We start from the raw sequence: 15,950 nt of genomic DNA on the forward strand, positions 1-15,950 counted from the left end.
AGTCCTACAGCACAGTAGCCCCCTACTGAGTCACTGAGAATGGAGGAAGTGCTTGGATTTATCTGGCCTTTGACTGAGTCAAGCATAATCATCGGAATGTAGATAGTGCCAGTTGGCTGCCCTTTAAAATCCACTTTGTCCAGAAAGAAGCAGGCAGGAAGCAAGGGTCATTTTATGCAATCTGGGAGGTTTCCAGCCCTCAGGAAGGTTGACCTGTTTCTTTGTTTAATTTCTATATTCATCATCTGAACTATTAAAATATACACCCCAATCCTGCAAACATATCCACCTAGGCAAACTCCTGCCCTGCTTGGAGCCCCATGGCATCAGGATTATTCATTTAAAAACATATAGAACCAGGGCGGGTGCAAGGATGTTTTGCACCCTAGGTGAAACTTCCACCTTGTGCCTCCTCACCCCCTCGAGCCCTGTAGCAGCCCTCCGGCCTAAGGCATTCCCACCGCGACAGCTCCCCTCCTCCCCCCTCGGCAGCTTCCCCCCTCTGCCCTGAGCACACACGCCCGGCAGCTGTTTGGTGCCGCAAGCCTGGGAGGGAGAGAAGCCGAGTGGGATGGCATGCTCAGGGGAGGAGGCGGAGCAGAGATGAGCTGGGGTGTGGAGCGGTTCCCCATGTGCCACGCCCCCCCTTACTTGTTGCAAGCGGCCATCCCCACGCCCTCCTGCCCCAGATCCCTCCGCCTAAATGACGATGAGGACTGGGGCGGCCGGTTGCAGCCTCAGGACCTGAAATGCCGCCCCCCAAATGCTAACGTGGTCGCCTAATGGGTTGCGCCGGCCCTATATAGAACATGATTCACCATTTTGTTATCCCTTCATTGATGTCAGTGCAGTTCTACTAGCTTAAAACTTTATTAATGCAGTGGTGAATAAGGCCCATAATTTGCTGTAATTCACAGGAATTTTTATCTGGTTCAGTAGCATTGTTTACTTTGGATAAAATGGATAGTTCTTAGTATTTTGCATAATACCACAGGCAGTGTTATGGTTTGTATTTATTAAGCAATCCATTAAGCATTCACTAATGTGTGTTTCTACTGCTCTGCTAGGTGGACCAGCAATCCCAGTATATTCAGGGATATAAAATTCTGTATAGGCCTGCCACTGCATCCCGCGGCGAATCTGAATGGTTAATTTTTGAAGTGAGAACACCATCCAAAAATAGTGTCGTCATTCCAGAGCTGAAGAAAGGTGTAAACTATGAAATCAAGGCCCGCCCTTTTTTTAACGAGTTTCAAGGAGCAGATAGCGAAGTGAAATTTGCAAAAACCCTAGAAGAAGGCAAGTAGCAGCAAGTCTGTCTTCACCTTTTCTTTTTGAAGGAATATTTTGGCCAGTTTCTCTCTGATACTTGCATTATTTGATTTTGTTTGAAGTGCATACTGTATGAGAACACAGCAGTGCACAGCTGAGGAGACTGTCAGCAAGTTGGACTGATCAGTATGTGACTTGTTTGGTGGCACAGAAGTCAATATTTAAAACTTTGTGTGTGAGAGAGGCATGTGCAGAAATCCCCTCTAGCATTTAGAAGGGATATGTGCTTTTTTATCTCCAGTTCAGCATTGTTCTCCTCCCTGCTGAGTTCATGGTCTGGTCACAAGTGACTTATATCAAATTCAAACACATACTTACCACTGTCTAAAGTAAATAGCAGATACTGCAGAAATCATCAAAGTATTGTAGCTGGAGGAACGGAAACTACAGTTTTTAGAGCGCCTGTATATCTGGATCCATCACTGGTACAAAATGAGAAGATGATGAGTGAGAGCAACAAATACAGTGGGCTAAAAAATGCATCCTCTTCTGTGTATGTGCTATAAAGAGGAGCCAAAGCCATTTCCCTCACCATAGCATTTTTACTTTCAGGTCAAACATAATCAAAATGGTGATGAGTAATGCCTCAGAGCAGACATTTCAGTGCATTGGTGGGGCCTAGACCTGCACCATATATTTTGGCTGCACACTTGAACAGATGACCCTGAGTGCCTTCCCTCTAGGCCAGTAGAGCAGCCTCAAAAGAGCAGCACCTGATCCCTGAATATCTTAGGATGACTCTAATGGACCCAAAAAATAGGAATCTTTGCACTGAAACTACCTAACAAATAACTGGAGTTTAAGCAGTACATATTTTATTTTATTTTACAAAAAAGGAAAAACTGAAGCTCAGAGAAAAGAAAAGCCAACGTTTTTGAAAACATCCACTTTTTGGTGCCTATATTTTGAGTGTCCAACTTGGCACACCAACAGCTTGATTTTTCTAAAGCGATGAGCACCCAAAGCTCCAAGTGAGGTTAGTTTGAATGCTCAGAAGTTCTGAAAGGAAGGACCTAGATGTCTCAGGTTAGGCACCAAAAATTAGTAGAATCTTTTTAACGTTTTGATCTCAGTATTGGGTCAAGGTGACAAAGTGAGTCTGTGGCAGAGCCAGGAATGGAACCCAGGGTCCCAACACCTGTTCACATCACTAGACCATATTTTCACTCTCATGTCCATTTACCTTGATAGATAGAAACATCCTTAATGGCAAAACAAGAAATTACGGTTACATTTGTGTAGTGCAGAATGGGCCATTTATATATCAAGCAATGGCTGCAGCTTGTTAAAAAGCATTTGGCACCATTGTATTGGAAATACAACAAATTAACCATCTGGTTCTTCCTGCAAACAGCTCCTAGTGCTCCACCTCAAAGTGTTTCAGTGACTAAGAATGACGGGAATGGGACTGCAATTGTGGTTACCTGGCAGCCACCCCCTGAGGATACCCAGAATGGAATGGTCCAAGAATATAAGGTAATGTGCAGAGTTCTTACTCACTGCAAAGTATTGGCATGCTATTGATGGATAAGTTGTTCATGGATACTTGGCTCCATCTACTGGTAAAAAATCAAAGCTGGTGGAATCACAAAATATAAACAGAGAATATTCTTTATAGTACCATATATTTAGGAATTCTATCTAGTCTGTGGCATCCTTACATGTACAAAAGGAATTAAAACTGCCTATTAATTTGAATGGGAAGATGGTAGTGGAGGAAATTAAAGAAAAAGTCAAAATTCATAATTAAAATAAGCAACTTCTTGTCTATGCTATAATATGAGAATTGCATACACAAACACAAAGAGAAATGTACCAGTTTAAGAACCATTTTGTGATAAAAACAGGGTATTTGAGGAGATAAATTGGTCTAATAATTTGAAAGGCTTAGACATAATTTATTATGTAACGTTCTGAGTAAATTGTACTATTCTATTCATCTGATATGGTTAAAAACATGGAAAAGCTTTCCATCTAAAGAGTGTTAGTGTAAGATTAAATATATATATAGCAATTTTTCTTTGTTTTTTTACAAATCTATCTTTGCATTCTAGCTTTTATTGTACTACATATATTTTTAACATATTAAAGTTCAGTATTCAGTTTTTATTATTTAAGGCCTCTGTAGCAACATACTGTTTTTATCTTAGAGTAATTTAAATTGTGAATAAATTACATATAAAAGAAATGAAGCTAAAATTGCCTAAGCAAGGCTGAGATGTTGTAAGTGTCTAGTCATGGATTTCAAGGTTGTTTTATAGCCACTAGTGACAGGATGGTTTGCTCTAGTCTGTAGCAAATTGCCATTGCTGAGAGAGATTTTTAAATCAGAATGTCTTAGCCTTATTTAAAAAAAAAAAAAAGATAAAATACCATAGTGGAGGCATTTATTCCTAAGCATCAAATCTCATTCCACTCATTTCTTTATTTTCCCTGTAGAAAAGAGAAGAGTGGAGATCACTTAGCTTCATGGTCAATTTAAAATAATAAAATGCCTTTCAGAACCTGATTGACTGGTACAAAATCATTCTGTGGCTTAGTTTCAGATGTAATTGAAAAAATATTCACAAAGGAAGTTTTATTTAAAGGCAGTTAGACCTTGAACTAAAGAGATGGAATGATTCACCCACCAGAAACTGTATTAAAAGAATGTTAGGGTTGTGAGGACAAAACAATAAAAGAGAGGAAAATCACATTTGAGCATGGAATATGCTATACAGTGTCTGCTAGCATCTGGGGACAATAGCTTGCAGTGAACTATGAGTAGGCATCTCTTAGTGCCTATGCAGCTGTGGGGCTGCCACTGTTTTTTAATGTGGGTTGGTGGATAATTTTCCTTATGGATAGAAAACAGGCATCATGAAAACATGCATAATTATATTTTCTGTTTAAAAAACAAAAGGAACTATTCAATGTTAGGAACAAATAATCTGGAAAAAAAAAACGCAAATTCAAATCCCCCCACCTTTCTTTTAAATACAAAAAGGAATTAAAGATTATTCTGTTGTTATTTTCTCAACAAGTGGATTCCCTTTATTTTTTCAAAGCAATTCAAACCCAGGCTGGCTGACACCTTGCACATTATGTTTTAGAATGGAGCAAATTTGAATGTATTAAAAGGTTATAATGGAAGGGATGACACAGCCACAGCTACAGAAGTGTGAATAGCGCTTTACAAAAAACAACATTCAAATGAGGCTAGAGTTCATTCTGTCTCATCTCTGGCATAAAGTTACAGGGCTGCTTACAATGCTTTTCATTTTTTTTCTTCCATGATGCATCTGTTCAGGAGTAGCTTCCCTTTTGTTTCCTTAACAAACATCTTTTATCTGTTCAAACTTCCCTATGTAGATTATATAGTGGATCATTATAGTATACTGTATCACTTCTATGTAAAGATTGTGAGAAATTATGGTATACATTTTTCTGCTTAACTATCCATTGCCTAGCATAGTTTTCATTCATTAGTATCACTTCCTTCTTGCTAGTTAAATACAGATTGTTTGTGGGTTGGGGGGAGGTGTTAAGCTATATAGATATATATTCTGTGTGTGTGTGTGTTGTGTCACAAGGGGTTGCAACTGCTCTTGTGAAGGCTGCATAACTGTTCCCTTTCCAAATCCCTATATTGACTTATTAATAGCTTTTTTAAAACATGCACTGTTATCATTTTTATAAGATCATTCTATAACTTTTCTGCAGGTTTTATGGATCATTGGCTAGAATTTAATGGCACTAATAAAAATTATATCATTTATTTAGTATTCATTTGTAAAAATGAGTGCTTATCATATGCTCTGAACATTCCTTGACACATTTCACAATTAAGTTTATTAAAATGGATTACTCCATTGACCCCTTATTTTCCCACAATAATCATATATAATAATCCAGCAACTGAAAATATCTTCCAGTTCTTTATAATTCCCCACAAGATTCTTTCTGAAGCCCTTACATCTAGGGCAAAGAAATGTGTCTTGCAGCATGCCCAAGGGCCAGTGTACTAGGAATATTTGTGAGTTCAAAGCTGAGAGGTGGTCCCCTCACAGAAAGTGCTGTGCTAGTTGATCCAATTTCCCTTATGGTTGGGTTCCAGCTCAGGCTGATCTCAAATGCATAAGAATGACACAGGGAGAGCGAAGCGGTCTTTCAGATAACAAGGTTTTAGACCATTTATAGGTCATTTCCTATAACTTTAAATTGTACCCTGTATTTAATAGGTAGCCAGTGTGGATCCAAATGTACTAGTGTCATGTGTTCCTAGGAGGACCTACCTCATAACAAACAAGCTGTTGAATTCTGCACCATTTTTGATTTTGAGGTAGATTGAAAGTGTAGCTGCATGTAGAACTCATTGCAATAGCTTGATCTGGAGGTGACAAAAACAGTTGCAAGTTCAGATTACAAAAGTAATTATTGCAACCTCCTGGCAATACAGATTGAGAAATAGGTGATCTAACAGTAGGCACTACTTACTACCTGCTTTTAAAATACCAACTGGGAGTCCACCCAGCCTCCTCGGTTGTGCATCTACTCACAAATGGTGGGCAAGCCCCTTGAATCAGAGAGGGCAACATTATATCCCTTCTTATCCAGTTGTTTCCCTCTAACCAGCCAATATCACCTGAGTCTTCTCCAGATTGAGTCTCAGCCCCCTAGCTTTTACCCGTGCCACATTCTCATCCAATGATTGTGACCTAACTCTTAGTTAAAAATTGCATGTCACTGCACCAGCCCCAGTCCCTGCACCCAATCCCTGTTTGGTTTATTATAACTTTCATTGCTTCCTGCATGAATACTTGTCCTCAGGGAAAAGTATGAATTCACGTGAATACAAATTTCCTCAAACATGTCTGTGAACAAGACCTAGCCTGACCGATTATTCATGAAAAAAAGAGTTGGAAATACCATCACATTTAATTCATTTGTTTTAGTCATACTGAATGATTGAAGGTTCATTTTCTCTCTCATTATTTGTGGAGTGCAACCAATGCTCGCTAGTGCATTATTAGTGCTTATGTCCCGGATTGATATGTTAGAGGGTTAGAAGGGATCTATCAAATTAGCTTACATTGCAAACTCTTTGGGGCAGGAACCATCTTTTTGCTCTGTGTTTGTACAGCACCTAGCACCACGGTGCTCTAGCCTGTGACTGGGGTTGCTAGGTGCTACTGCAATACAAATAATAAATAACAGTAATAATTTAGTTCCACTCCCTTGATGCAGCAGAAAGGACCATATCATATCATGTAACTATCCTTTTAGCTTTAACTTTTAACACCCACATGTGCTATGTATTTTATTTACCTACAGGTTTGGTGCCTGGGCAATGAAAGCAGATACCACATAAACAAGACAGTAGATGGTTCCACCTTTTCTGTAGTCATCCCTTCCTTAGTTCCTGGTATTCGATACAGTGTGGAAGTAGCAGCAAGTACTGGGGCAGGACCTGGAGTGAAAAGTGAGCCACAGTTTATCCAGTTAGGTAAGTCTTCTGATAAATCTGCCTATAAATTCAGTGCTGTGTTTATTTTCCCTTTTATGGATCCAGAAATATTTACAAGTCAGGCAGAATGCAGAGTGTTGTTTGCATTTTAAAATAATGAGACTAATATTTGTGGTTTTGGACATGTATTGGAGCTGGATTCTAAAGACAGTGTTGTAACAGCATCTCTCAAAGGTTTGCTGTATAATGGCTGCCGCATTTTTTAAAAACAAAAAGTCACAATTCATTATTGGTTTTGGCTGTTGATTTTTGCAAAGCGGTTGATACTTAAGATTGGCATAGGAAAAACACAGCAGTTTAAGATAGACCTGAGCCACCAAGTTTTCTGCATTCATATTCTGGCCTACCAGTATCAAGGTAAGGGATGCAACAGTGACGTCATCTGCACCAAGCATTCCTCTGACCTGGCTTAAGACTGGAGGCCATAGGAGATGAATATGTCTGGAAGTGATGTGGGATTACTGCTGGTTTACAGAACAATACTTAAAATGCCTTGGAATATAGTGATGCTTCTCTTTGTTAGCATGATGAAATCAAAACATGCTGTCATTAGGGTCAGTACTCTGTCCCATCAGACCAAAATAGAACCTCACCATATTTCTTTTGGCCTTCTACCCTTCTCCGTTCCCATCATTAAAAGACCTGTCCAGTTATGTGATTTTACAGTTAAAAATAGATAGTTACTGAGGATGAAAAAAGGACGCTATTCTGAGTGAACAATTGCTGCAATGCCAAAAAATTACATGTGGACATTGAAATTAAGGGAACTTTCAAAGAATTGCTTATAATTTGGGCTTGTGACGCCCATTGATTGTAATAGAAATTGCATAGTAGAACTTTTAACAATGACTCATTAATGTAGTACCTATAAGTGCTCATTGGCATATTGTTTTCTGTGCCCATTTTCCATTCTCAAGAATCAGGGTTTCTGTTTCACTGCTGATATTATGAAAACCTTGAAACTGTAAGAGTTATGGATACCAGCTTAATGAAGAGGCCTTGATGTCTGAAACTGCAGGCTTGATAGTGAATTTTTCCTTAATCCCTCTGCTAATAAATTAATCATAAATAAACACCAGTTTTACAAGAATATGATTTATTTAGCTTCCCTTCTTTGCCTTTCCAGTTAGCTTATTTGGAAAAGGAACATAGTCGACAATTTGCCTTACCAGAACTGAACAGGGCCACTAGCCTGCTTTCAGCAATGGCAGGTATGAACATTTCACTAGAAGGGGAAGGGCCGTTAGATGCCTATGTCCTATTGAAAGTCATTAGGAGTCAGGCACCCAGTCTTTGACAATCCTCTCCTAAGGCTATTGATTAGTGCTGCACAAAATAAATAGAACTTAGGCTCCTAAGTGCCTAAATCATGTTTGAAAATGGGACTTAAGCTCCTAAATCACTTAGGTATTTTTGAAAATGTTGCCCAAAGCCTCTTTCCTCCAGATAATTTTTTCTGATTCGTCTGAGACCTACAGTAAACAAAAGTTATCATTTGCTGTTTAGTGGCCTCAGTGTTTGGGGACCTTAGTCCAATCCCTAGTGGACAGATGGTAACATTACAGTTAATATGTGGTAGTACACACCCTATGTGGGAGGTCTCTCAAACACTGTGCCTGATGTAAGCACATTGCCTTTAGGGACACTGAAGAGGTGTTGACCAGAGAATCCCTTGCTGTGACCTTTAACAATGTACACCAGGCGCCCAACTCTTGACAAACTGTGCTGGCTGGTGATGAAGGAAGTGGCACAAAGCCTCTTTCTCATATGCCTCCTTTCGGGGAGGTTAGCACTCTCTTATAAGTACAGGCCTCAAGCAAACTTTGTGCTCCCTAAAAGAAAGGATTTTTCTAGTACCTGAGGGAGATGTGCCTTCTTCAGCTCCCTCTCCCCTTTTTGTCCCGATACAGAGTCAGATATAGTCTGTGGTGAGATCCTCAGCCTTACTACTGCCACTTTACACTAGGTCAAGGGACCAGAACAATGTAAAGGGCTTTAACAGCCTTGTAACTAGCTGTTGGAAGGATTCCCTTGGCACAGATGCAGTGTAAGATAGCTATGGCTACTTTCTGAGGACTCCTTTGCAAGCCCTGGGAGCAGAAAGCATGTGTGGGGACCGTGCTGTGGAGATTCTGAGCAGTACGGTGGCCCATAGGGCATCCTGGAGGGGCTGCCATAACTCAAACAGGCCCCTAGGGCTATAAGTTACCCGAAGGAGACTCTTCAGCCAAAGTAGCCTAGGGTTGTGAGAGTGGTAAAGTGGCTTAAAATTTCCTCATCTTACACTGAGTTCTGTGCTTGTGCCTCTTAGAGGCTCACCATAGAATCTCATCCTTGGTTCTTCGATGTGCTCCCAGAGAAGAAGTGAAGCAGTGAGGGACAGATGGCACCATTGTTTTCCAGAAGCTGTTTTGAGGATACAAAACTTAATTTGCTAATGTGATCAGTCTAGCACCTTTCAAAACCAATACATTCATTTAGATGGAGAGGGCTTTTTTTTTCTTTTTGGATTTTGGGGATGGGAGCTGCATGTGGTGGTGGGTAAGGATGCTGTTCATGGGATGTTTGGGGGGAATTGCTGATTCCAGTATCTGTATGCTAGATGAACTGCAATCCTGCAATCACCAGTTTGAGAAATCTATATTTCCTTCTTAGAGTCAGGAAGCTTAAATATTTTGCTTTGATGTTCTCCTCATAAGTCATGTGCTCCCTAATCATTTTTATTGCCCTCCACTAGACTCTTCACAATTTTTCCACATCCTTCTTGTAGTGTGTGGCCCAAAACTGGACACAGTACTCCAGGTGAGGCCTCACCAATATCAAATAGAGGGGGAATGATCACGTCCATCGATCTGCTGGCAATGCCCTTACTTACACAGCCCAAAATGCTGTTAGCCTTCTTGGCAACAAGGGCACACCATTGACTCATATCCAGCTTCTTGTCCACTGAATCCTAGGTCCTTTCTGCAGAACTGCTCCTAGCCATTCGGTCCTAGCTGTAAGAGGAAGGATCTCTTCTAAAGTGGCAAGACTCTGCACTTGTCCTTGCTGACTCATCAGGTTCTTTTGGCCAATCCTCTATTTGTCTAGGTCCCTCTTGTAATCCTACTCCCTATCCTCCAGCGTTCTACCCACGCTCCAGTTTAGTGTCATCGCAAAAACTTGCACTGAGAGTGCAGTCATGCATGCCTCCAATCAATTATGAATATATTGAACAAAATGGCTCCAGTACGGACCCTGAAGACATCTGCTTAAACCGGCCTTGCCAACTAGACATGGAGCCTGTTGATCATACCGCAGAGCCCGATGATAACTAGCTAGCTTTCAATCCACCTAATAGTCAATTCATCCACCCATACTAGTTAATTTGCGGCAAGAATACTGTGGAAGAACCGTATCAAAAAGCTTTGCTAAAGGAACACATCCACTGCTTCCCCTCATCCACAGACCCGTTATCTCCTCATAAGAAGGCAGTTAGGTTAGTCAGGCAGGACTTGCCCTTGGTGAATCCATATGGACTGTTCCTGATCACTTTCCTGTCTCTAGAGTGCTTCCGAATTGATTCCTTGAGGACCTGCTCCATGATTTTTCCAGGGCTTAGTGAGGCTGAACTGGCTGGTAGTTCCCGATCCTTGTTCTTGCCTCTTTTTAAAGATGGGCACACATTAGCCTTTTCCAATCTGCCGGCATCTTCCCCAATCACATGAGTTTTAAAGTATGCAATGGCTCTGCAATCACATCCGCCAACTCCTTTAGCACCCTCGGATGCAAGCGCATCGGACCCATGGACTTGTGCCTCGCCATTTTTCCTAAAATAGTCAAACCACTTCTTTCTTCACAGAGGCTAGTCATCTTCTCCCATACTGTTGCTGTCCATGGCAGCCAAGTCTGGGAGCTACCTTGTTTGTTGAAGACAGAGGCAAGAAAGCATTGAGGATCATAGCCTCTGTCACTAGGTGCCTCCCTCATTCAGTGTAAGGGCCCAACTTCCTTGACTTTCTTCTTGTTGCTAGACGTACCTGAACGAAACCCCTTCTTGTTATCTTAAACATCTCTGCATAGCTGCAACTCCAAGTGTGATTTGGCCTTCCTGCTTCACTCCCTGCGTGCCTGAGCAAATACTTTTTAACTACGCCTCCCTGTCATTTGTTCCAATCTCCACTCGTGTAGCTGCTTTTTTTTGTGTTTAAGATCAGCAAGGAATTAAACTGGTTAAGGCAAAGCGGTCTCGCTGCTGTATTTAAACTATTCTTCTACACACAACAGAGTTTTCCTGCAAACTAAGGATCTTTAAAATACAGCCACTTCTGCTGGACTCTTTCCTCTCATGTTATTCTCCTGGGGGAATCCTGCCCATACAGTTCCCGAGAAGTCAAAAGTCTGCTTTTCTGAAGTCCAGGGTCCGTATTCTGCTGCTCTCCTTTCTTCCTTGTGTCAGAATCCTGAACTTGACCATCTCATGGTCACTGCCTCCCAGGTTCCCATCCACTTTTCTTCCCCTACTAATTTGTTCCTGTTTGTGAGCAGCAGGTCGAGAAGAGCTCTGCCTTTAGTTGGTTCCTACAGCACCTGCACCAAGAAATTGTCCCCTACACTTTACCAAAACTTCCTGGATTGTCTGCACCACTCTATTGCTCTCCCAGCAGATATCAGGGTGATTAAAGTCTCTCATGAGAACCGGGGCCTGTGATCTAGTAACTTCTGCTAGTTGCTGGAAGAAAGCCTCGTCCACTTCATCCCACTGGTCTGGTGGTCTATAGCAGACTCCCTCCACGACATCACTCTTGTTCCTCACACTTCTAAACTTAATCCAGAGACTCTCAGGTTTTTCTGCAGTTTCATACCAGAGCTCTGAATTCTTTCGTGCCAAAAATGAGTATGTGGACCTTCGGCTGGGCATGGGGGTAAAAGTAAGTTGCATTCATGCAAGGGCGACAGAACATTGCCCCAGAGAACTATTAATCCCTTTGATACTGATCTCTACCATAGCTTCTGTGCAGTGATGGAGTGCCATGGATGGCAGCTTTGAAATGTTGACACTCCATTGGTTTGCTGATGCTTGAATAGCAAATTACCTAGTACATCCTACAGCACATTCTGTCCAGTGTATTATTCACATGAGGCGTCTTGGACGCAGTTAATATTACTCATAATAAACATATTAACCTGAGTGAATACATTTTATGCACTTATTTCTTAAGAGGTTTCTGTAAAATAATTATAAATGTTAAGTGCTTTTTTTAACCAGTGAATGTTTCAAGGGTACAAAATACAAGAAACTCTTATTGCACCTTTATTACTCTAATCACTCACATTAAGAGATGTGATTTGTGAACTAATTGGGATGCCTTTAGGGATATTCTTCTGTCAGCCACTGCAAGTAATCTGCCCAACATAATATAGTGTCTTTTTCAGGCTGCAGTAGACTTTCAAAGGTGGCCTGCTTTGCCCACCCAAAGCCCTATTGATGTCAATGAGGCTCCACATGGGCAATGCACTCCACTTGTATGCAGTACATTATACAGTTGTAGCCTAAAAGTTGCATTTCTCCATTTGACCTTTTTTTATAACCTAGGCATGGCCCAATATCTAAATAAATACTTTGCCTCAGTCTTTAATAAGGCAAGTGAGGAGCTTAGGGATAATGGAAAGGATGACAAATGGGAATGAGGATATGGAGGTAGATATTAACACATCTGAGGTAGAAGCCAAACTTGAACAGCTTAATGGGACAAAATCGGAGGGCCCAGATAATCTTCATCCGAGAATATTAAAGGAACTGGCACATGAAATTGCAAGCCCAGTAGCAAGAATTTTTAATGAATCGGAAACTAGGGTGTACGTATGTGGAAATTGGTCAATAGTTCTATCTTTAAGAAAGGGAAAAAAAGTGATCCGGATATATAGGCTTGTTAGTTTTGCATTGTAGTATGTAGGTCTTGAAAAATTTTTGAAGGAGAAAGTAGTTAAGGACATTGAGTTAATTGTAATTGGGAAAATTACAACTGGTTTTACAAAGGTAGATCATGCCAACCAACCTGATCTCCTTCTTTGAGAAGTGACAGATTATTTAGACAAAGGAAATGCAGTAGATCTAATTTACCTCAACTTCACTAAGGATTTACATGGTTCACATGGGGAATTATTAGTTAAATTGAAAGAGATGAGATGATATAATTGAAAGGTGGATAGGACTGGTTAGCAAAGACTCCAACGTGGTCGTACTGAAGGCGTGAACTGTCAGGCTGGAAGGAGGTTACTAGTGGAGTTGCCAGGATCAGTTTTGGGACCAATCTTATTTAATTTTATTACTGACCTAGCACAAAACAGGGGAGTGTCTAATATTTGCGGATGACACAAAGTGGAGGTATTGCTAACACAGAGAAGACCGGATATCATACAGGAAGATCTGGATGACCGTTAAACTGGTAATAGTAATAGGATAAATTATATAGCGAAATTGCAAGGTCATGCATTTAGGATTAATACTAATTTAGTTATAAATGGGGACACATCAGTTGGAAGCAACAGAGGAGAAGAAGGACCTTGGAGTATTATGTTGATCACAGCATGATATGAGAATGAAGGCTAAAGTGCATCACGGCAGAAGTAAGAAGTTAGTACCATATATGCACTGTGAGACCTCACTGAATACTCGCTAGCAGTATTCGGTCCATGTTTAAGAAGATGAATTCAAAGGAAAGCTCAGAGACGGGGCTACTAGGATGATCGAGGAATGGAAAACCGCCTTATGAAAGGAGACTGAAAGCTGGCTTGTTTAGCCTAACAAGAGAAGTGAGGGGGATATGCTTGTCTTATAATATATCAGAGGATTAAATTAGGAGGGAGAGTTATTTAATTTAGTACCAATGTAGACACAAGCACAACGGGTATAAACTGGACACTAGGATATTTAGACTTGAAATTAGACGAAGGTTGTCTAACCATTAGAGGAGTGAAGTTCTGGACAGCCTTCCAAGGGGGTTGTGGGGGCAAAAGACATACCTGGCTTAAGACTAACTTGATAAGTTATGGAAGGGATGGTATGATGGGATAGCTTAATTTTGCAATTGACTTTGATTATCAGCAAGTAGTAGCCCAGTGGTCTGTGATGGATGTTAGATGGGGAGGATCTGAGTTACTGAAGAGAATTCTTTCTGTGCTGCTGGTGAGTCTTGCCGTCAGGTTTAATAGGCATATTTGGGGTCAGAGGAATTTTTCTTCGGGGCAGAGTTGGAGAGGCCGCTGGAGGCTTTTTCGCTTCTCTGCAGCGTGGGCCTGGGTCACTTGCTGGTGGATTCTCTGCAGCTTGAGGTCTTCAAACCACAATTTGAAGACTTCAATAACTCAGACATAGGTTAGGAGTTTGTTATAGAAGTGGGTGAGTAGGATTCTGTGGCCTGCTTTGTGCAGGAGGTCAGACTAGATGATCATATTGGTCCCTTCTGACCTTAAAGTCTATGAATCTATAATAGTCTTTCTTCATTATATATACCCACATTGAGGGTGTGGGGGCGGGGGCAGAGTTATTGCAAACTCAAGCCCTCAGAAATTAGGAAATGCCAGATTTATGGTTGCTCATGCAACCTTAATTCCCACTTCCCTTTGACCAGCTGTCTGATGCACTGAATGAGGCAGGAGTCCTGTGGAATAGAGCCTCATTGTACCGTTAAAGACTGTATCTTGATGCATACACATGGACACATTTGCACGGGTCACTGTGATTCTGGCATTTCGTAACTCTTGTTTTGCAACCTAAATAATTTTATTTTAGCATAGTATTTTGTATGTAATTTACTAGTCTACTTTGAAAAGGACAAAGACAGAAAGCAATTGTTATGTACAGTTGTAACAACCTCGTATCTTATATCGTCAGCGTTTAAACCCTGAACCTTCCACACGACACTACAGACTTCTAGTACTTGAACAACAGACCTAACTACATTAACTGTCAGCATGGAACGTCTGTTATCTTGGGGCCAGGAAATATGCCAGTTCCAGGGAGTGATGTAGTCAGCCTTCTCCAGCAGCTCCTAGGTACTCTCAGTGCAGTGTGTGCTTCTGCAGCTTTGTCAGCATTGTGAGCCTGGCCTTAGAATGTTCACAATTCCTTATTGTTTTGTCATGCTGCCAACGTTTACCTGGAGAAACCAGAAACAGCAGCAGTGATATGGTGATTTTCAGCAGTTTATGACTCAGCTAAACCTGACTGGATTTTCATGGCACAAAGAAAAGGCATTTTTCTAGCCCAAGGTCTTTCTCCCTTCTCCCTTAATTTCAAAGGCCTGACACAAACAACAAAGTGATAGAACAATAAAAGGCTGCAAGAATCTTTAATAATGGAAAGTGTTAGCAACATATACACATAGGTCACTGCCAGCTTCCCTTTAAATTAGCGGTTAGGTTAGCTTCTATTATTAAATTAAAGTTTAGCTTAGCTTAGTGGTTAGCTTAGCTTCTATTATTAAATTATTAAATTCTATTATTAAATATGTCTGTGTATGTATACATAGGCATATATGTGTGTGTACACAGATATATAATATGTATGTCAGTCAGTTTAATGACTGAAGCTAAACAGTAAGAGAGAGAGAAATTATCTGTGTATATGTGTAAAATATATATATGAAAAATGAAGCTTTGTGCAGATATAGCAGTCCACACATGCATAATATATTTCAGCCTTGATACTTTAAATACAACAATTTACTGTAATGGTATACAGGTATTTCCAGTGGCTAACAGAATAATATCGCTAAAAGCATGCTAATTAGTTCTTGAATTGCATATTATAATGTGAGTGATTAGAAAAATAAAGGTTCATGGAGTATTTTGTACATGAGACATGCACTGTGTGAATAATGCACTTAACATTTGTACATATGTATAAAAATACTACCACTATGGTTGTTTGAGTTACAGAATCATTTACATTGCGGACTCCTTATGCACAGCTTAGGGCTTCATACTTTTTATTGATTCTAGGTTATAATACTCTTTTTTGGGGGGGGAAGGGGAAATAAGGTAACTTTTTCCTTATTGTAATTACTTCATCAGAAGTACGAAAGAGAAATATTTAAACAATAAAGAAATGTTCATATCCGCAGAACAA

At 40.5% G+C, this 15,950-nt stretch overlaps 1 protein-coding gene across 1 annotated transcript in view; it reads left to right on the forward strand.

Moving 5' to 3' along the window:
* ROBO1 (roundabout guidance receptor 1) overlaps positions 1-15,950 on the forward strand; it is a 1,116,086-nt gene that overhangs the window by 1,025,043 nt on the left and 75,093 nt on the right. The window contains exons 16-18 of the mRNA XM_075073102.1: positions 1,068-1,299; positions 2,687-2,808; positions 6,646-6,817. Coding sequence (XP_074929203.1) covers positions 1,068-1,299; positions 2,687-2,808; positions 6,646-6,817 — 526 coding nt within the window. The remainder of the gene's footprint in view (positions 1-1,067; positions 1,300-2,686; positions 2,809-6,645; positions 6,818-15,950) is intronic.

This window comes from Chelonoidis abingdonii, chromosome 1 (assembly GCF_003597395.2).
Source record: "Chelonoidis abingdonii isolate Lonesome George chromosome 1, CheloAbing_2.0, whole genome shotgun sequence".
NCBI classification, from domain to species: Eukaryota; Metazoa; Chordata; order Testudines; family Testudinidae; genus Chelonoidis; species Chelonoidis abingdonii.